This window comes from Microtus oregoni, unplaced genomic scaffold, assembly GCF_018167655.1.
Source record: "Microtus oregoni isolate MIOR12 unplaced genomic scaffold, Mior012 000006F_ref0000085, whole genome shotgun sequence".
In the NCBI taxonomy this organism is placed as follows: Eukaryota; Metazoa; Chordata; class Mammalia; order Rodentia; family Cricetidae; genus Microtus; species Microtus oregoni.
This window is the reverse complement of record NW_024543065.1, coordinates 51,463,786-51,481,831: the sequence shown is the minus strand read 5'-3', so window position 1 is coordinate 51,481,831 and position 18,046 is coordinate 51,463,786. Positions and strand designations below refer to the sequence as shown.

Sequence of the window (18,046 nt, the reverse complement as noted above, 5' to 3'; positions counted from 1 at the left end):
GCCCTATTCCCGGCGTAGTGACGTCACCACGCTCCTGCGTGATGTCACGTACCGAGTCGGCGTCCCAGCCCATAGGAGGCACCTCGTTAAGTTCCAATTAAGTCTAATGAGTCCCGGGTACAGCTTCCTCCGCGGGTTAGGGCGCTCACCGGGGAGCGAGGAGACTCACCGCGTAGTCACAAAGACCTGGCCGCTTTACTCACTCTCCTCTGAAGTTGGAGGAGTGACTCAAACCCCTCAGGAAATCAGTTTTAAATTACGTTTTTTTAATAATTTTTTAAAAAGTTGGGTCTCAGAGGCTATAGAGATGACTCAGTTGGTCAAGAGCACTGACTGCTCCTCCAGAGGACCCAGGTTCAAGTCCCAGCACCCACGTGACAGCCCCACACCTGTCTAACTCCAGATCCAGGGCTTCTGACACCCTCACACAGACATACATGCAGGCAAAACACCAATGAACATAAGAACAAATTTAAAAAAAAAAGCTATGTTTCAGGTAGCCTAGCCTCACTCCGGACTCACTGTATAGCCGAGACTGGCCTTGGAACTCCTGATCTTCCTTTGTTTTCATAGTTGAAGATGGATCCCGGAACATTTCCCTTGCAAGGCCACCTGCTCCAACACTGAGGAGGCCTAGATCCTCACTCGAGGATTCTAGCCAAGGACTCTACCGCTGAGTCACACCTCAAACCTGTCCCTGGGTGATTCTGAGCAAGGTGGGCTGTGTCCCCAGCTTGGTGTGTGAATCCTGAGTGTAAAGCACAAGAAGTGACATATGGAGATGTTGGAAGTGCAAGTCCCACAGACGCCCTCCCCGCCCTGTGCGCATTAGTCTTAGTCTCTAGTTCTAGCCGTGTGACACACGGCTCCTCAGCCTGCAGTATTGGCTGCTGCCATTGGTTCTCAAGCAGCCCCGCTTCCTCCTGTGGAGGGTAAGTGTCCCCAGGGAGCTGTCTGAGGAAGGAACTTTAAGGACTTGTCCCAGACTGTCCTCCCTTACCCAGCAGGGAGCAAAATCATATAAACAAAGTCAGGATTGAATTGAGAGAAATTCCTGGATGGTGGCTTGAGGATGGGTAGTTGGGGACCAGAAGGGACAGGAGGCATAGGAGCAGAAGGGTGGTAGCTAGCAAGAGGGAAACACTGGGGACATAGCCAGAGGACCCCGGCCTTCTCCCTTGGTGTCTTTGTTCAACTTCCTGCAGCGGGGGACCAAGGCTTTATATTAATGGCAGCTGGGCCTGGTGTCACACTGTCATGGCAACACTCGGGAGGCTGAAGCAGGAGGATGGAATGTTCTAGGTCAGCCTGGGCGACTCAGTGAGTCCTGACTCAAAATGTACAAAAATAAATATGATGTACGTCAGAGGGACTGGGTATAACTGGATTTGGCAAAGTGCTTGTCTAGCTTTTGCAAGAAAGACCCTATGTCTGATGCCCACTACTGGACAGAAAGAAGGGGGAGTACCAGCCAGGGCTCTCTAGAGTCACAGGATTTGTGGAATGAGTAGATAAGGGGAATTTAAATGTATTGGAATGACTTACAGGCTGAGTGCAACAATGGCTAGTCGTAAATGGAAAGTCCAAGAATCAGTAGCTGCTCAGTCCCATGAGGTTGGGTGTCTCAGCTGCTTTGCAGGGACCCCAAAGGAGGAATGGGTGGGCTGATGAGGTAGGAGCAAGCAGGTGAAAGACGAGCCCTTCCTCCTTCCATTGTCCTTATAACCGCTTCCAGAAGAAGGTGTGGCCCGGATTAAAGGTCTGTGTCTTCTTGCCTCAAGATCCAGATCACGAATGTGCCCTTCGTTTCTAGATTCATTAGTTATAGTCAAGTTGACAAGCAGGACTAGCCATCAGAGGGGGAAAGCATGTGCCACCCAGATGTCTAAATTATGACGAATGTCCAGATTATGAAGAACAGCTCTTCCAGGACCCCTTCTGAAAATGTGCAGTTGGATGAGGTTCATCATCTACTTTGGACAACGTCTTCCCACTCATTTTCATTTTTAATTGTGTGTATTTGTGTGTGCGAGGAGGGGGAAATGTGCACATGAGTACAGTGCCCATAGAGGACAGCAGAGGGCACTGGAGCCCTGGAGCTAGTATTTGAGGTGTTTGTGAGCCACCTGATGTGGAGCTGGGAATGGAATTGGGTTCCCCTGGGAGAGCGGTATGTACTTTTACCCACTGAGTCCTCTCTCAGAGCCCCCTCGTCTCATTCCACAGACTCCCCAACTGAGGCCCAGGCTTCCATGGTAATCAGGGTAATGACACGGGGCTCCTGGAGTCCCAGCCCAGGGTCCTCTTTTTGTTTTGGTTTGATTTGGTTTTGTTTTTTCGAGACAGGCTTTCTCTGTATAGCCCTGGCTGTCCTAGAACTCACTGTGTGGTCCAGGCTGACCTCAAACTCAGAGATCTGGCTGCCTCCTGAGGACCGGGATTAAAGGCTTGCCACCACCTCTTGGCTCAGGGCCATCTCCTAATCCCTGTTGCTGATGGGCCTACTAGGGAGTCTAGGATCCCCAAGAAGGTTGTAGCAAACTTCTAAATTTATATGTAATTATTCTTTTCTAGCTGAGTCCTCAATTCAGAACAGCTTATAGAACAAAGTAGGTGTTCAGTACATTTTGTTTTGTCTTCTGCTGTTGAGAAGACAGTCTCTGCCAGGCAGTGGTGGCGCACCTGTTTAATCCCAGCACTCAGGAGTCAGAGGCAGGAGGATCTCTTGAGTTTGAGGTCAACCTGGTCTACAGAGTGAGTTCCAGGACAGCCAAAGCTACACAGAGAAACCCTGTCTCAAAAAACAAAACAAAAAAAGAAGACAGTTTTGCTACATAGCTTAGTCTGGCCTTAAATTTACAATCCTCTTACACTGGTTTGGAGAGTCCTGGGATTACTGGCCTGCACCACCATGCAGAGATAGCTCCATCTTCTTCTCAGATTGGTGCCTTCTAAATCCCATCACTCCACTCCTCTTTACTAAGTGCTTTTTTACCCCCATTCCTCTCTTCAAGCCTCTCTTCTGTTCTCTGAAAAGGGTTCTATGGGACTCTGGGATGTGGATGTGTGTGCACTTGCATGTGTGCGTGTGTGTGTGTGTGTGTGTGTGTGTGTGAGAGAGAGAGAGAGAGAGAGAGAGATCTTCCCATTTTAGAGGCCTATTTCTACATCATACGGACATTGCCTGAGGGCTAATCAGAGCTGAACCCTTCCTTTCCCCCTCCTGCTTGGTGGAGGAACTGCCACGGCCATCTGGATGACCCATTAAGCCACAAAGAGGAAGGGACACCATAAGCTAAGTCAGGCAGCCCTGGCCACCCTGGGGCGTGGGAATAGACACAGATATGGGAGAAACAGGGAGCCCGGGGTGGCCCCAGCACTGACTCACCGTAAGACCTTCCTCCCTTTGCCTTCTAGCCTCTTGAGTGACTGATTCCCAGAGGCCCTTTCCGCCCAGGCCCCTTGGACACCCTTTTCCCAGAATGGGCCAGGGGCTCAAGTTACATAATCCTTTAGACCTTTGTGTTTTTTCCACAAAGTCCTCCTTCAAAACAAATCCTAAAAACTGGTCCCAGTGGCGTGGTGGCCCACACTGTTTAATCCTGCCACTCACAAGACAGGCAGAGGGATCTCTGTGAGCTCTAGGCCAATCTGCTCTACATAGCAAGTTCTAGGCCAGCCAGATTTACACAGTGAGATCTGTTTTTTGTATTTTTTGAGACAGGGTTTCTCTGTGGCTTTGGAGCCTGTCCTGGAACTAGCTCTGTAGACCAGGCTGGTGAGATCTGTTTAAAAAACAAAACAAGGGGGCTGGAGAGATGGCTCAGAGGTTAAGAGCATTGCCTGCTCTTCCAAAGGTCCTGAGTTCAATTCCCGGCAACCACATGGTAGCTCACAACCATCTGTAATGGTGCCCTCTACTGGCCTGCAGGCATACACACAGACAGAATATTGTATACATAATAAATAAATAAATATTTAAAAAAAAAAAAAAAACAAACCCAACCTGGTCCTGGTGGTGAAGGCCCATCATCCCAGCTATTCAAGAACTGAGGCAGGAGGATCAGATGTTCAAGGCCTGGATGGGCTACAAAGAGAGCCCAGAACCTGCCTGGGCATCTTATCAAGACTAAGGGAAGAGAGTGTGTGTGGCTCAGCCAAGGAGTACTCAATGGGAGGAGCCCTAGTACCAAAATAAATGAGGGGGAGAGCAGAGGCCAGCAGATGACTGAGCAGGTGAAGGCTGTTATCCAAGCCTGGGGACCCGAGTTTGAGTCCCTGGCTTCTACATGGAAGGAGAGAACCAACACTCGTAAGTTGTCCTCTGACTGCCATGGAACGATGCTGCAGAACCCCCACCCTGCAATAAATAAATAAATAAATGTAAATAAAGTTGTCTTGCTGTGCTCACTTTGTCCTTGTCCTGAGCCTCCTCTCTAAACCAGTCTGCCCGGATGGCCCTCATCTGCTTTTGTCACCTCTTGTCCTGCAAGGTCTCAGACTGAGAGAATGCGGTTCATGTCAATCTCAGAAACTCTCTGCACCACAGCAATTCACTCCTGTAAGACTAACATTTGAGAAGCTGAGAAAGGACCATGAGCTCAATCCAGACTGGGATAAAAAAAATAACCATACTCTTTCTCTAAAACACAGGAAAGAATTACTCTCACCAGCATGAATTCTAGGCAGGGGCTCTACCACTGAGCCACACCCCAGCCCCTCACTGGGGGATTCTAGGCAGGGGCTCTACTGCTAAGTCACACCCCAGCCCCTCACTGGGGGATTCTAGGCAGGGGCTCTACCACTGAGCCACACCCCAGCCCCTCACTGGGGGATTCTAGGCAGGGGCTCTACCACTGAGCCACACCCCAGCCCCTCACTGGGGGATTCTAGGCAAGGGCTCTACCACTGAGCCACACCCCAGCCCCTCACTGGGGGATTCTAGGCAGGGGCTCTACCACTGAGCCACACCCCAGCCCCTCACTGGGGGATTCTAGGCAGGGGCTCCACCACTGAGCCACACCCCAGCCCCTCACTGGGGGATTCTAGGCAGGGGTTCTACCACTGAGCCACACCCCAGCCCTCACTGGGGGATTCTAGGCAGGGGCTCTACCACTGAGCCACACCCCAGCCCCTCACTGGGGGATTCTAGGCAGGAGCTCTACCACTGAGCCACACCCCAGCCCCTCACTGGGGGATTCTAGGCAGGGGCTCTACCACTGAGCCACACCCTAACCTCTCACTGGGGGATTCTAGGCAGGAGCTCTACCACTGAGCCACACCCCAGCCCCTCGCCAGGGATTCTAGGCAGGAGCTCTACCACTGAGCCACACCCCAGCCCCTCGCCGGGGATTCTAGGCAGGGGCTCTACCACTGAGCCACACCCCAGCCTCTCACTGGGGGATTCTAGGCAGGGGCTCTACCACTGAGCCACACCCCAGCCCCTCACTGGGGATTCTAGCTAGACACTTGTGGCTAGACTACATTCCCAGGCTTTGTTGTGCTTAGCCTTTCAAGACAGGGTCTCACTTTGTGGTCCAAGTACATCGTGAACTTCCAAGTCCTCCTTCCTCAGCCTACCAAGTAGCTGGGTTACAAGTCTGTACCATCAGCCAGGCTCTTCTGTCTTTGTCTATTAGAAACAGTTGGCTTAATTATCACCTCATCCTAAACTCTCCAAGGCTGACTTCCCTTGTGGGAGCCCACTGATATGGACTGTGTCATTCCCCCATCAGGCCCTGCTAGTTAAAGCGAATCATTGGGGGTCATGGTGGAAGATGACTGAGAAAGACACAAAAAACACTTTTCCCCCCTTGTTTTACGATTCACACGGTCATATTTACATACATTTGCATTCAGCAGGGAGGGGTGGGGCATGAGGATGGAGCTCACTGTGCTGGTGGCAGCAGCACCTTCAGCGGCACCTGATCCCCTTGGGCAGTCGGAGGCACTGCCCAGATGGCTCCGGAGGCCTTGCCGGTGGTGCTCCTCTTGGAGGTCAAGGGTGTCTCCAGGGTGAGGGAAGCACTGGCCATTTCCTGGGGCTTGTCGCTGGCCAGGAAACGCAGGAGGTTGTGCAGGGCCTTGGCCATGTCACTGCGGGCTCCCTCATTGACCAGACAGTAGAGGATGGGGTCGGCCACACAATTGAGGCTGGTGAAGGCCAGGGAGCTGTGGTAGGCGGAGAAGACTCGCTCCTCGAAGCCACAGTCCCAGGGCCGACCCAGGTAGACAGCGCTTCGAGACAGCAGGAGGGCATGGTAAGGTGCAAAGCACACCAACACGATGGCGATGAGGCTCAGAGCCAGACGCTTGATCTTGACCTTCTCCTGGCGCTCCGTGGACACACTGCTCTGCACGGCCCGCAGGATGCCGCGGTAGCACAGCAACATGAGTGCCCAGGGGAAAAGAAAGCCCACGAAGACACGGTACAGATTCATCCAGGCCACCCAGCTCTCCATGGGGAACTTCTCGAAGCAGAAGGTGTGGTTGTAACGATCTCGAAAGAGCTCGTCGTGGAAGAGCGGTGCCGAGTTGGCGCCCAGCTCGGTGGCCCAAACCACGGAACTCACAGCCACCGCTGTCTTGACCCGGCGCAAACGGGCAAAGCGCAGCGGATGGGCCACGGCCAGGTAGCGGTCCACCGAGATGCAGCACAGGAAGGCAATGCTAATGTAGATGTTGCTGTAGAAGATGAAGCCAAAGAGCTTGCAGGAGCCAGGGCCATGGATCCAGTTGTCGTGGTGGAGGAAGTAGTCGACCCACAACGGCAGCGTGCAGATGTAAAGCAGGTCTGCGATGCTCAGGTTCATCAGGTACACGCCTAGCTCATTGCGCTGGCGTACCTGGCGGTAGGCCGCCCACAAAGCCAGGCAGTTGGTGGGCAGCCCCACCCCGATGACAAAGATGTAGAGGGATGGCGGGAAGAGGTGGTCCACTCGAGAGTCCACGTGGCAGCCCTCCCACGTGCGGTTGCCCATCCTGGGCGCTGGGGCTTCCTAGGTTCTTCCCCTGGCCCACTGGGGCTACAGGGCCACAGGGGGCGGGAGGCCATCGGGCCCCCTGAGCCCCCTCTTTGGAGGCTCAGGGGAACATCATAGGAGATGATTCACGAGGACAGAGTTCCAGGTTTGTTTTGTGGAAGGCTAAGCAAAAGGACAACTTGAGAGGACAGGATGAAGGTTGGACAAGAAGTGGCTCTAATGTCAATGGGAGTGTCTGTGCAAGCAATCAGACATAAAGATGGGTGCGCAGGGAAAAAAAAACAGATGAAGGCGGTGTTTATGGAGGAGTTGAAGACACCACAGGTACCATGCTCACTGAGGTCCTAGGGAGTAAGCATGGGCACGATTAAGTACCAATGGGATGGAATGTTCTAGAAGACTCAGGAAATAACACAGGAGAGCATTGAGTTGGGAAGATGCAGCTTGGAGTACTGCATCTGCTAGGACGCCAGCAGGAAGCAGAGAACTATGTAAAGTCACCACAGTGTCCTCTGGGGATGGACAAAGAGGAAGGACTGGCTAAGGCTGGGGACTGTGGGAAGGGATGCTGGAAACAGGAAGATGAGTAAGCTGTGGAGCACAAGAGGACTGTGGGTAGAAGAACTCGGAAGAGTTGCTGCTGGAGGAGTTCAAGGGGTGGAGATGGAGTCCCATTCACGACCACATGGAGAGCTGAGCTGGGTAGGTCTGTGGGGAGAGAAAACAGTGGGGAAGCAGGCATGTTCGTCCATGCTGGCCTCCCCCATACCGTCCCATTATTCCTGTGGAAGAGAAAGGGGACGTCCCAACAAAAACTGCTGGAGTACCACCCTAAGGAATAGATTCCTAAGAGCATGGGACTGGGGTGTGTGTGTGTCAGACAACAGTGGGGCTTCCCAAACACATCTTAAAGACCTAACATGCTGAGCACATTGTCCCGTGCCTTAGATCCCAGCAGTCAGAAGGTAGAGGCAGGAGGGTCAGGAGTTCAGTTATACTCCCCACACATTCGTCTGAAGCCATGAAAACCTGTCTCAGAAGAGCAGCGAAGGGTGAGGTGTGTGGAGATGGCTCGGCAGGTAAAGGAGCTGCCAGACCTTGCGACCTGAGTTTGAGTCCAGGCACTCACACTGTGGAAGAAATAACCAAGTCTGCAGGTTGTTCTCTGAAGCCCACATGTGTAGCATAGCAAACATGCGGACACGGGGTGGGGGTTGGGGGGATGGAGGGAGCGAGAGCAGAGAGAGGGGAGGGAGGGAGGGAGGGAGAGCAGAGGGAGGAGGGATGGAGGGAGGGAGAGAGCGAGAGCAGAAGGGGGGAGGGATGGAGGAAGGGAGAGAGGGAGGGAGGAAGGGAGAGGGGGGAGAGAACTTGACAAGTTGAAGCCAGAGGTGCCTTCCAGACCTGTCCAAGGTCCTGATGCTCAAGGTGGGACTCTCAATTCTTTTCCCAGCCTGCCTTTCGGTTTCTAGTCCCCTGGACACAAAGGAGCCCTGGGGTTGACAGTGGGACAGAGCGACAGAGCAGGAGCTGTAGACTCTGGAAAGGTCAGGATCAGGAAACCAGGAGAAGCCTGGGGCTAACGTCAGCAGGGGTCCTCACAGCCCTCTCCTTTCCCTTTGTCCCAGTGAGGACCTTGGATCCATCCACCACCTTCCCTATTTTTTTTTTTTTCTGGGATGCTCTACAAATTTAGAGCAGAGAATGTTCATGCACCAAGCCCCTGATGGTCTGTACATTAGTTTTTTTCTGTCTCTCTCTCTGAGTCTCTCTCTCTCTCTTTCTCTCTCTCTCTCTCTCAGGTTTTTTGAGACAGGGTTTCTCTACAAGTTTGGGGACCTGTCCTGGAACTTGCTCTGTAGCCCAGGCCTGACCTCAAACTCACGGAGGTCCGCCTGCATCTGCCTCCTGAGTGCTGGGATTAAATTCCACCACTGCAGGGCTGAGTCTCCCGCAGCCGAAGCTGGCCTTGAACTTGCTACTTCACTGGGGATGACCTTGAACTCCTCACTCCTCCTGCCTCCTCCTCCAGTGTTCAGCTCACAGGAGTGCACAGACGTGGGGCTGATAGCCTGGCCTCGGGAATCCTAGGCAGGCACTCTACCAACCAGGCTATCGCTTCTACCCATCTGTCGGCTGGCTTGTTGGACTGTTTGAAATTGGGTCTTACTGTTTAGCCCAGGCTGGCCTGAGAGCTGGGACTAGAGGCGAGCAACACCTGGCCCAGCTTTAAAAGCATTTTTAAACTCGGGAGGTAGAGGCAGGCAGATCTCTGAGTTTGAGCTCAGCCTGGTCACAGAGTGAGTTCCAGGACAGCCAGGACTACACAGAGAAACCCTGTCATGAAGAAAAAGGAGAGAAAACCATAAAAATGAGATCATACATGAAAATCCGATCTAAGATAGTAAAAGGAGCAAGTCCATGTGGCCTGGGTGGAATAATGTGGAGGCTGAAAAGTCACATCTGAAAAATTCCAAGGACACGCTTGAAAACCACCATTTGAGGGGCCCGTGTGATGGCTTATGTCAGGGAAGGCACTGGCGACCAAGTCTGACAACCTTAGCTTTATCCCCATAGCCACATGGTGAAAGGAGTGAAATGGATTTCAGAATTCCTCCTCCAGGCATTCTCCTCGGCACATAACACCTGTCTCCGGTCCTCAAAAGAGGTGGGGAGGGGCGGGGAGGGGAAGAGAGAGAGCGAGCGAGCAGAGAGAAGCTGGTTAAATCTACTGGGCAGAGGAGGATACTGTAGTCCACTGAGGACAAGGAATAAGCCTGGACTCACACAGCAAATTCCCAGAAGTCTACGTCTTTCTTTTTCCCAAGGAAAGTCTGTCCTGCTTTACCTTCCGATGGACCCTGATCCATGCCTGGCTCTCTAAACTCTTGCTGGCTCTATGCTGCCCTCGCTGCTCAGGAGCCTGGGACAGCATCTGTCCTGCCACTTTCCCTCCCTCAATTCACTTCCCAAGGTGGCCAGGAAGATGTTGCTAAAGGAATCTGCTCTTGTTCTTTTCTTCATGAACCTCCAAAGGCTTCCAAGAGGCTGGGGGAGTATCTCAGTGATTGATAGAGCCCCTGCCTAGAAGCCCCCAGTGAAGGACTGGGGTGTGGCTCAGAGGTAGAGCCCCTGCCTAGAATCCCCCAGTGAAGGACTGGGGTGTGGCTCAGAGGTAGAGCCCCTGCCTAGAATCCCCCAGTGAGGGGCTTGGGTGTGGCTCAGTGGTAGAGCCCCTGCTTAGAACCCCCCCAGTGAGGGGCAAAGGGCATGGCTCAGTGGTAGAGTTCTTGCCTAAAACCCCCCAGTGAGGGGCTGGGGTGCAGCTCAGTGGTAGAGCCCCTGCCTAGAACCCCCCCAGTGAGGGGCAAAGGGCATGGCTCAGTGGTAGAGTTCTTGCCTAGAACCCCCCAGTGAGGGGCTGGGATGCAGCTCAGTGGTAGAGCCCCTGCCTAGAATCCCCCAGTGAGGGGCTGGGGTGTGGCTCAGAGGTAGAGCCCCTGCCTAGAACCCCGGTGTGGCTCAGTGGTAGAGCCCCTACCTAGAATCCCAGTGAGGGGCTGAGGGCATGGCTCAGTGGTCGAGCATTGATTTGGTATGTGCATGGTCCTAGGTTCTAGCTGCCATATAAACGAATGGACTTAAGGGAAAAAACGGAAACTCCTGGTGCTTGGTACAGGTAAGGAAGGAGACTTTTCCCAGCTAGCCTGAGCTGCCTTACCTGCTTCTCCCTTAAGCACTCTCCAAGCCAATGAACTTCCTTCACCACGGATCTCTCCACACTCTCTTCCTGACTTCACCCTCACAACCATCTATCCCTTCACAGCACTTGTATCTTGGGGACAGGGACCTTGAGTGTCACGTGGCCTTGCCCACAGTCGTGCTCAACAAGCACCTGGGTACAGAAGTCATTCCAGAAGTCGGGAGAGGGCATGCCACCCTCCAGCCCTCCTTCCACCATGGCTCTCCTCCTTCTTCACTGCACCCCAGGCATCGACAAGTCCTGGGGAGACCTAGGGGGAAGAAGTTGTGTGCTGGGAGATTAAAGGACAGGATCCATCTGCCTCCTAATTGACTTGAAAAGGTCAGGCTGTGTCCTGATCCCTAAAGCCAGTCCCTAGACATCTACCATCTCCACCCCAGAGGTGGAAACTTCTGGGCCCTTTGGAGATGGAATGGGAAGGGTTTGTTCCTGGGTAAACAAATGGGAACCAGCCCAGTCCACCGTCAATCAAAACCTCCCACTCAGGCCAAGTCGTTACTGTTGTTTTGTTTTTTGAAGACAGGGTTTCTCTGTGTAGCCCTGGCTGTCCTGGGACTCACTCTGTAGACCAGGCTGACCTCAAACTCAGAGATTCGCCTTCCTCTGCCTCCTGAGCGCTGGGATTAAAGGCCTGCTCCACCACCGCCTGACTTCACTAAACCTTTCCTGCTCTGTCTCTGCCTCCTCTGTCCCTTCTTTCTGTCCTCTCTCTCTCGTCTGTCTGTCTCTCTCTCCCCCCTCTATCTTCCTCTCCCTCTTCCTTTCCCTCTTTCTATCTCTCTTTTCATCTCTCCCTCTCCCTCCCCTCTCTCTCTCCTACTCTCTTTTCATCTCTCCCTCTCTTCTCTCTCTGCCTCCCTCTCTATCTCTCTTTTCATCTCTCCTCTCCTCTCTCTCTCCTTTTCTCTCCATCTCTCTTTTCATCTCTCCCTCCTTCCTCTTGTGACATCAAGGGGATCCTTTGCCTCTAGAAGTCCTAATTTCTGCAGAAGTCAGGTACGGTCTTTATCCTAACCACATCACACAAGGACATCTTTGAAAAAAATAAATTATTGTCAGTAAAACGTGCAGTACTTGGGACTGGGGATATAGTGCAATTTTAGAACGCTTGCCCAGAGTCTCACAGTGGATGCTGGGGTGTGGTTCAATCAGCACAGTGTTTCTCTAGCATGCATGAGGTCCTGAGTTCAATCCCCATGACCCACCAAAAGAAAGAGCTCTGTCTAGGCATATAGCTCAGCTGGTGAAATATTTACCTAGCATGCATAGAGCCCTGGGATGAATCCTGGGATAAATGAGACCCTGTCTCCAAAGGTAAAGAGAAAGAAATTAGTGGACCAGGGATGTGGCTCAGAGTGCAAGGTGATACCTGCGTGCAGATTCTCAGCACCCACACAAAAGCCCTTGATGGAGAGCTGCACGTCCCCTGAACACCCCCCCCCCCCCCCACACACACACACAGCCCCAGGTCCCTGCTGAGACTGGAACGGGTACACAGCAGCAAACATTCCTGGCAGGCAACGGAAATGAACTTCCCATTGCCAATTTCCTCCCAGGGAACAGAGTCTGGTATCCACCCTGTCCTCAGCCTACCTGAGTCATAGGGAAGCTAGGCATTGGGCAGAAAGGCACGGACAGACAGACGGACAGCCCGACCTTTCTTCTTCCCTGCCCGACATCTGGCCACCGTAACCCCCCCACCCCCAAGTCATCACAGAACCTTGATTCTTAGAAGTCCACGGTACAGGCTCAAGTGGTGAGCTGGGACAGGAAGCTCTTTCTTCCTGGTGCATATGGGGAAACTAAGTTCCAGCTGTTTTTCCTTTGAGCTAAAAGGTGTCTCCCTCTCTATTTTTTCCCTCTCATTCCCGTTCTCCTGTCTTTCTAGGGGCTTCAGACCCCTTTGGAAATCTGTCAAAAATGAGAATTTGGGGTTTTTGCTGCTGTTGTTATTTATTTATTTATTTATTTATTTATTTATTTATTTGATCTTATTTTTGAGACAGGGTTTCTCTGTGTAGCCCTGGCTGTCCTGGGACTCACTCTGTAGACCAGGCTGGCCTTGAACTCAGAGATCCACCTGCCTCTGCCTCCTGAGGGCTGGGATTTAAGGCGTGCGCCACCACACCAAATAGGGACCTTTATAAAAGTGACTGTGGAGGCTGGGGAGATGGCTAGTAGGTAAGACCATTCATTGTGAAAGCAAGAGGACCTGAGTTCAAATCCACAGCACCCACTAAAAGCCCAGAAGGCCCTGTGTGCCTGTGGCCGCAGAGTTGAATAGTGGCAGGTGGGTGCTAGGGGCTGGCTGGCTCGGCAGTCTAGTGCAAACAGTAAGCATTGGGTTCAGACTTCAAAACTGAGTGTGGGTGTGGGTGAAGACACCAATATCCTCTGCTAGATCCCAAATTAGAACTCACCTTGCACACACACACACACACACACTGACCCACCGTGGCTGAAGTGGCCCCTTCACCTCTTGCCCAGCCCCAGTTGGAGTCAATGTTATCTTAACCTTAGTGAGTCTTTGTTGGGGAGGTGCATGACCAAATTTTACAGTCGTGCTCCCCCAAGCTCAGGTTCCTGCAGGAAGGATAAGTTTAATTTGTGGGAGACAGGAAAGGTTAGCTTGAACCCCAAGTCCCTGCAGACCTCAGCCACTAAAATCAGAAAAAATCCCTGGTCTTACAAGACACCCCTGCCCCCCAATCCTGCAAGATTCAAAGACATGGAGGGTTGAAAAGCCAAGAGAAAGAAACGATAGGAGCCTCCCCATCACCACCCCCTAGCCCACCCACCACTTTTGTTTCCGAAGCCACTAGGCTGGCTCCCCCTCTTTCCCTCCACCGTGGGCTCCCAATCTTCCCCATTCTGGAAGCCCCAGGGGACCAGCCAGCTCCGGTCGGCTCATTAAAGCTGAAATATGATCAGCGTGTCTCGCTGCCCACCTGGTGCGTGGCAGCAGGCGGAAACGGTGACGGGGGTGCAGTCGGGCCTCTCCATGTCCTGGCTGGGCCTCAGTTTCCCCATTTCTATTAAGGAGCGTCTCTCTCCCACCCCTACCCTGGCTGCTACGCCCACACCAACCAGCAGGAATGTGGAACTGTTAGAACTACCCTGCTGACATTCTAGAATCCAAAGGTTCTCAAGTCCCGAGGTTTTTATGACCAGCCCTGTTTGGGGTCGAATGTTCTAACATTCTAGAGCCTTGGTTCTTTGCTTTCTGTTATTATTATCCTCGCTTTTGCCAGCACGCACCCTTGTCAGTTTCCAATATTCCAGGCGTCTCCCGGCCCAAGATTCTGAAGTTCTATTGTTAGAACCCTCTATGATTTCAAAAAAAAAAAAAATTAAAAAAATAAAACACACGCTATGACTTTCATAATCTATTATTAAACTCTGGGTGATTTTTATCTTTTTTCCAGCAAATGAATACACGTTTCCCTTTTCACTCTTTGCAGAAATGGGAACGCGTTGTAAATAGGTGAACCCCACTTCCTCTTTTCTCCCCATTTTTACTCTGACTTAAAAAAAATGAATTCTGAGATCGGGCAGCTGAAAGTTCACGGAGGCCGGGTGTGGGGTCAGGATAGCTGATCATCACCTTCAACTGCCCCCCCCCCCAAAAACGATATTCTCCCACCTCAGGGAGAAAGTCTAGGAAGCCATGCTGCTTCTGACCCCTTGCTCACGGCCTGGCCTCGTCCCTCCCTTTTCGCACCAGCTGAGTTATTATTTGTCTAGACACAAACCAAATTATAGGCCCTGTCCTGGTTGAACCTTGAGTGGGCTTGGAGGGGGGGTGTCAGGAGACAGGGGTGGAGTTAATCCCCTCGGTTTGTCTCTTTACCCCTGAAACTCCTCCCCCCAAGCCCAGCAGGCCACCTCTGGTCCCTTTCCCTTTCCACCTGCAAGCCCTCAGAAATACCTTTTCTGCTCCGCTGCAAACTCTCCCTTTTCGCCACCAGCCACCCAGACCCAAATCTGGCACCGCTCCCTACTCACTTAGTGGAGGACCTCATTGCCCCGAATTAATCCGATTTAGCGTTAGTCCAAGAATCCAGGTATCCAGATATGGCCAAGGGAACCCAGGTCTCCGGCTATAGGCTACTGCGGACAAGAGTGCCAGCCCCCGGGGCTGGCAATAACTCACTTCTGCTCTAGGGCCTCAGTTTCTCCGCTTGTAAAATGGAGGGGCATGGCCTACATGGTTCCCACATGTCTTTTGTAGCATCCAGCCGTGAATACCACGAACCAGCAGGTTGTGCTTGTCTCAGAGGGTCTCAGCATCCTAGGTCCCACCATTCAAAGACTGGAAGGCAGGGTCTCATTCGGCCCAGACTGGACTCAGACCAAGGTTCCCCCACGCCAGCCTGGGTTACATGTGCCACTACAAGACTTTTTTTTTTTTTTTTTTTTTTTTTTTTTTTTTTTTGAGACAAGGTGTCATATAGCCAGGTCGCCCGGAACTCTTATCCTCTATCTCTAGCTTCCACATACTAGGGTAACTGGCAGGTGCCACACTCCAGGCCCCAGGGCTCCTGGGTGGTCCGAGTTTGGGAACTCTTCCTCCACCTGTCTCACCTATGGATTCCCAGGAGGATCCCAGTGGTGCCCAAACCTGAAGACAAGTCCAGCCGCAGAGACCGGGATGGTAGGGAGCCCTTTAGGTAGGTTGGGGGGGGGGGTGTAGCTCATTAGGGGCTCTAGAAAGACTGCAGGGGTGTTCACCATCTTTTTCACCAGTGCCTCCAATGCCCATCCAGCTTCTCTCTCTCTCTCTCTCTCTCTCTCTCTCTCTCTCTCTCTCTCTCTCACACACACACACACACACACACACACACACACACACACACACACACAAAGAGTTTGGATCCATCCTTTTCCCTAGTTGAGGAGTGGGGTACAGAGTTCAGTCCCAGGGAAGGGGAGTGAGACAAAGCAGGAAGGGGTTAACAGAGACCCAGCCAAATCCTGGAAGGGAGGAAGTAGTGGAGGAAGTCTAACTCCCCCCCAGCCAGGAATTCCTGAAACAGGAGGGTGGGGTAGGTGTGACCTCAGAAGCCACGGGGTGACTACAAAGAGGGCACTGGGGTCATGGTGTCACTCAGAGTCCATTTGTCTGGGATTGCAATCCCACTGACCCCTACCCCAATCCTAAAGGGCCTCACTACCTGAAGGAAATAAGTTCCGCGATGTTGTAGGATTCAGGGAGAGACGACAGATAGACAAGGGAGGCTGGAGCCGCCACAGGAGCGTGAGAGCACCAGAGAACAACAAGATCAGAAAGCCCGGTGGGGGAAGGAGTCTCACGGAAATGCGATGGATAAAGAGTTGGGGATGTGCAGAGAGAAGGAGGGGTCCCACATAAACGGGGGTGCGAAGGCCAGGGTTGGGGCAGAAGGTACCCAGAAGCAGACAGGGAGACCCTAAGGAAGTAGAGCGCCCGGGATTGTTGCTGAAGAACACCTAGGTACAGCCTCAACATTTAGGGGGTTGAGGAAGGAGGATGGCCAGTTCAAGGAAAACCTGTTAGCCTGGGGTTGTCCCACAAATGCCAGCGGGTGGAACGGGTGTGGTGACCCACACATATAATCCCGGTTTACTCTGAAAGCTGAAGCAGGAGGATTGCAGTGAGCTTGTGGTCAATGTGGGCAAGAAAGTGAGCTCCAAGAATTGTTTGGTAATATTCATTCTCTCTCTCTCTCTCTCTCTCTCTCTCTCTCTCTCGCTCTCTGTCTCTCTCTCAGTGAGTGTGTGTGTGTGTGTGTGTGTGTGTGTGAGAGAGAGAGAGAGAGAGAGAGAGAGAGAGAGAGAGAGACCCCAGAGAGAGGAGGAGAGGAGAGGAAGGAGATATAGGAAAGATAAGATCTGCAGAGCTGAGTGGCAGGGAGGAGACAGTGCGGGGAGACTGAGGCATCGGAGCGGCCACCCAGAAGTCTTGAACCTGGAAAGGGGAAGACTAGGAATGGAGGGGCAGCACCCACCTGTGCGACGGCTGAGCTGGGCGACCGGCGTCCGCGACCCTATCCGGTCTCTGCGCAGAGCGGGACCCGGCGGGCGCCCCCGCGGGGCAGGAGACAGCGACAACCCTTGGCCCCGGGCTGGAGTCGGGAGCCCAGGCCCCGCCCCAGCCGGGCCCGCCCCCCGTTAACCCCTCCTCTGCCGTTCCCCTGCACCCCACCGAGCTCCCCCACCCTTACAAAGAACTCAACCCTGGCAATCTCACCTGCTGCTTAAAGGTTGCGTCCTATTAACCCCTTAGTTACCCTCTCTCCAGCTCCACACTTTCAATGTAAATCTGCTTCTGGGAAGGGAAGCTTGGTTTGGGACCCTCCTTCCTGACATTCCCGTCTTTGGAGAGTCCCCTCCTTGCCAGCTTCAGTTCATAACCTTCTCTGTGTCCCTCTAAGGGACTGAGGACAAAGGGGTCTGTTAAGGGAGCAGTGAGATGTCTCAGCAGACGGAGGCAATTGGAGCTAACTCTGAACTCAGTTTCCTGGACCCAAATGGAGGAATGGCTCCTGCAAAGCTGTCCTCTGACCTCCACACTGTCACGGGCCAAGCCGCCTCAGATAAAGAAATGTAAAAATGCAAAAGCTTAAATGGCAATCTGTTAAGTGTCCACCTCAGACATCAGGGCCACAAATGGAAGGAGCCTTGGGGAGGGGGTGTGGGGGTGTGGGGGTGTGAGTTAGATCATAGGCCTGGCCTCAGTTTCCTCCGCAGTCAAAGTGGTGAGGCACCATCCAGCAGGTCACATCACAGAGAATATAAGGTCAAATCTAGACGATGGTGTCATTCTGAGCAAGTGGTGCATGCCTGTAATCCCCCAGCCCTAGAGAGGCTGAGGCAGGAGGATAATTGAGAGTTTGAGGCCAAATAATGAGACTGTATATTTAAAATGTTTCTACTGGGCTGTCCAGGGTACCCCAGCCTGCACTCTAGAAGCTCAATGTCCCCCACAGTTCACCTCAGCCTCTCACTTGGCTGAGACTGCACTTTATGGTCTTCTTTGCCCTTCTCAGCCTGGCTGGGAAGAGGCAGGCTGCTCTTGTGTTGGGGTGGATGGCTGCCTTGTGTCTGTTGCCTAGTACTGAACTCCCCATTATTTTCAGGGAGTGTGTAAGTGCTCCAAAGAATTGCCTTGCCCCTTTTATCATGGTCATCACTTCCTGCACAGATCAGTCCTGAGAGTTTATTATAGACACAAGGACTTCTGGTCCACCTGGCATACAGCCCTTCAAAAAACAGTAGTAATGTTTACCAATTCTAATTTACATATTTTATCCTAAGTGAT

At 52.6% G+C, this 18,046-nt stretch overlaps 1 protein-coding gene across 1 annotated transcript; it reads right to left on the bottom strand.

The window, feature by feature from the left end:
* Positions 1–5,800: 5,800 nt before the first annotated feature.
* On the bottom strand, positions 5,801–16,848 carry Gpr4 (G protein-coupled receptor 4). The gene is made up of 2 exons (XM_041654003.1): positions 16,734–16,848; positions 5,801–7,691 (listed from the first exon to the last, which is right to left on the bottom strand). Exon 2 carries the CDS (start codon positions 6,978–6,980, stop codon positions 5,889–5,891), a length of 1,092 nt encoding a protein of 363 aa, XP_041509937.1. The 5' UTR covers positions 6,981–7,691; positions 16,734–16,848; the 3' UTR covers positions 5,801–5,888.
* Positions 16,849–18,046: the final 1,198 nt, after the last annotated feature.

Excerpts from the sequence above, each read along its gene's own strand:
- Gpr4 (XM_041654003.1), bottom strand. The coding sequence starts at position 6,980 with ATGGGCAACCGCACGTGGGAGGGCTGCCACGTGGACTCTCGAGTGGAC.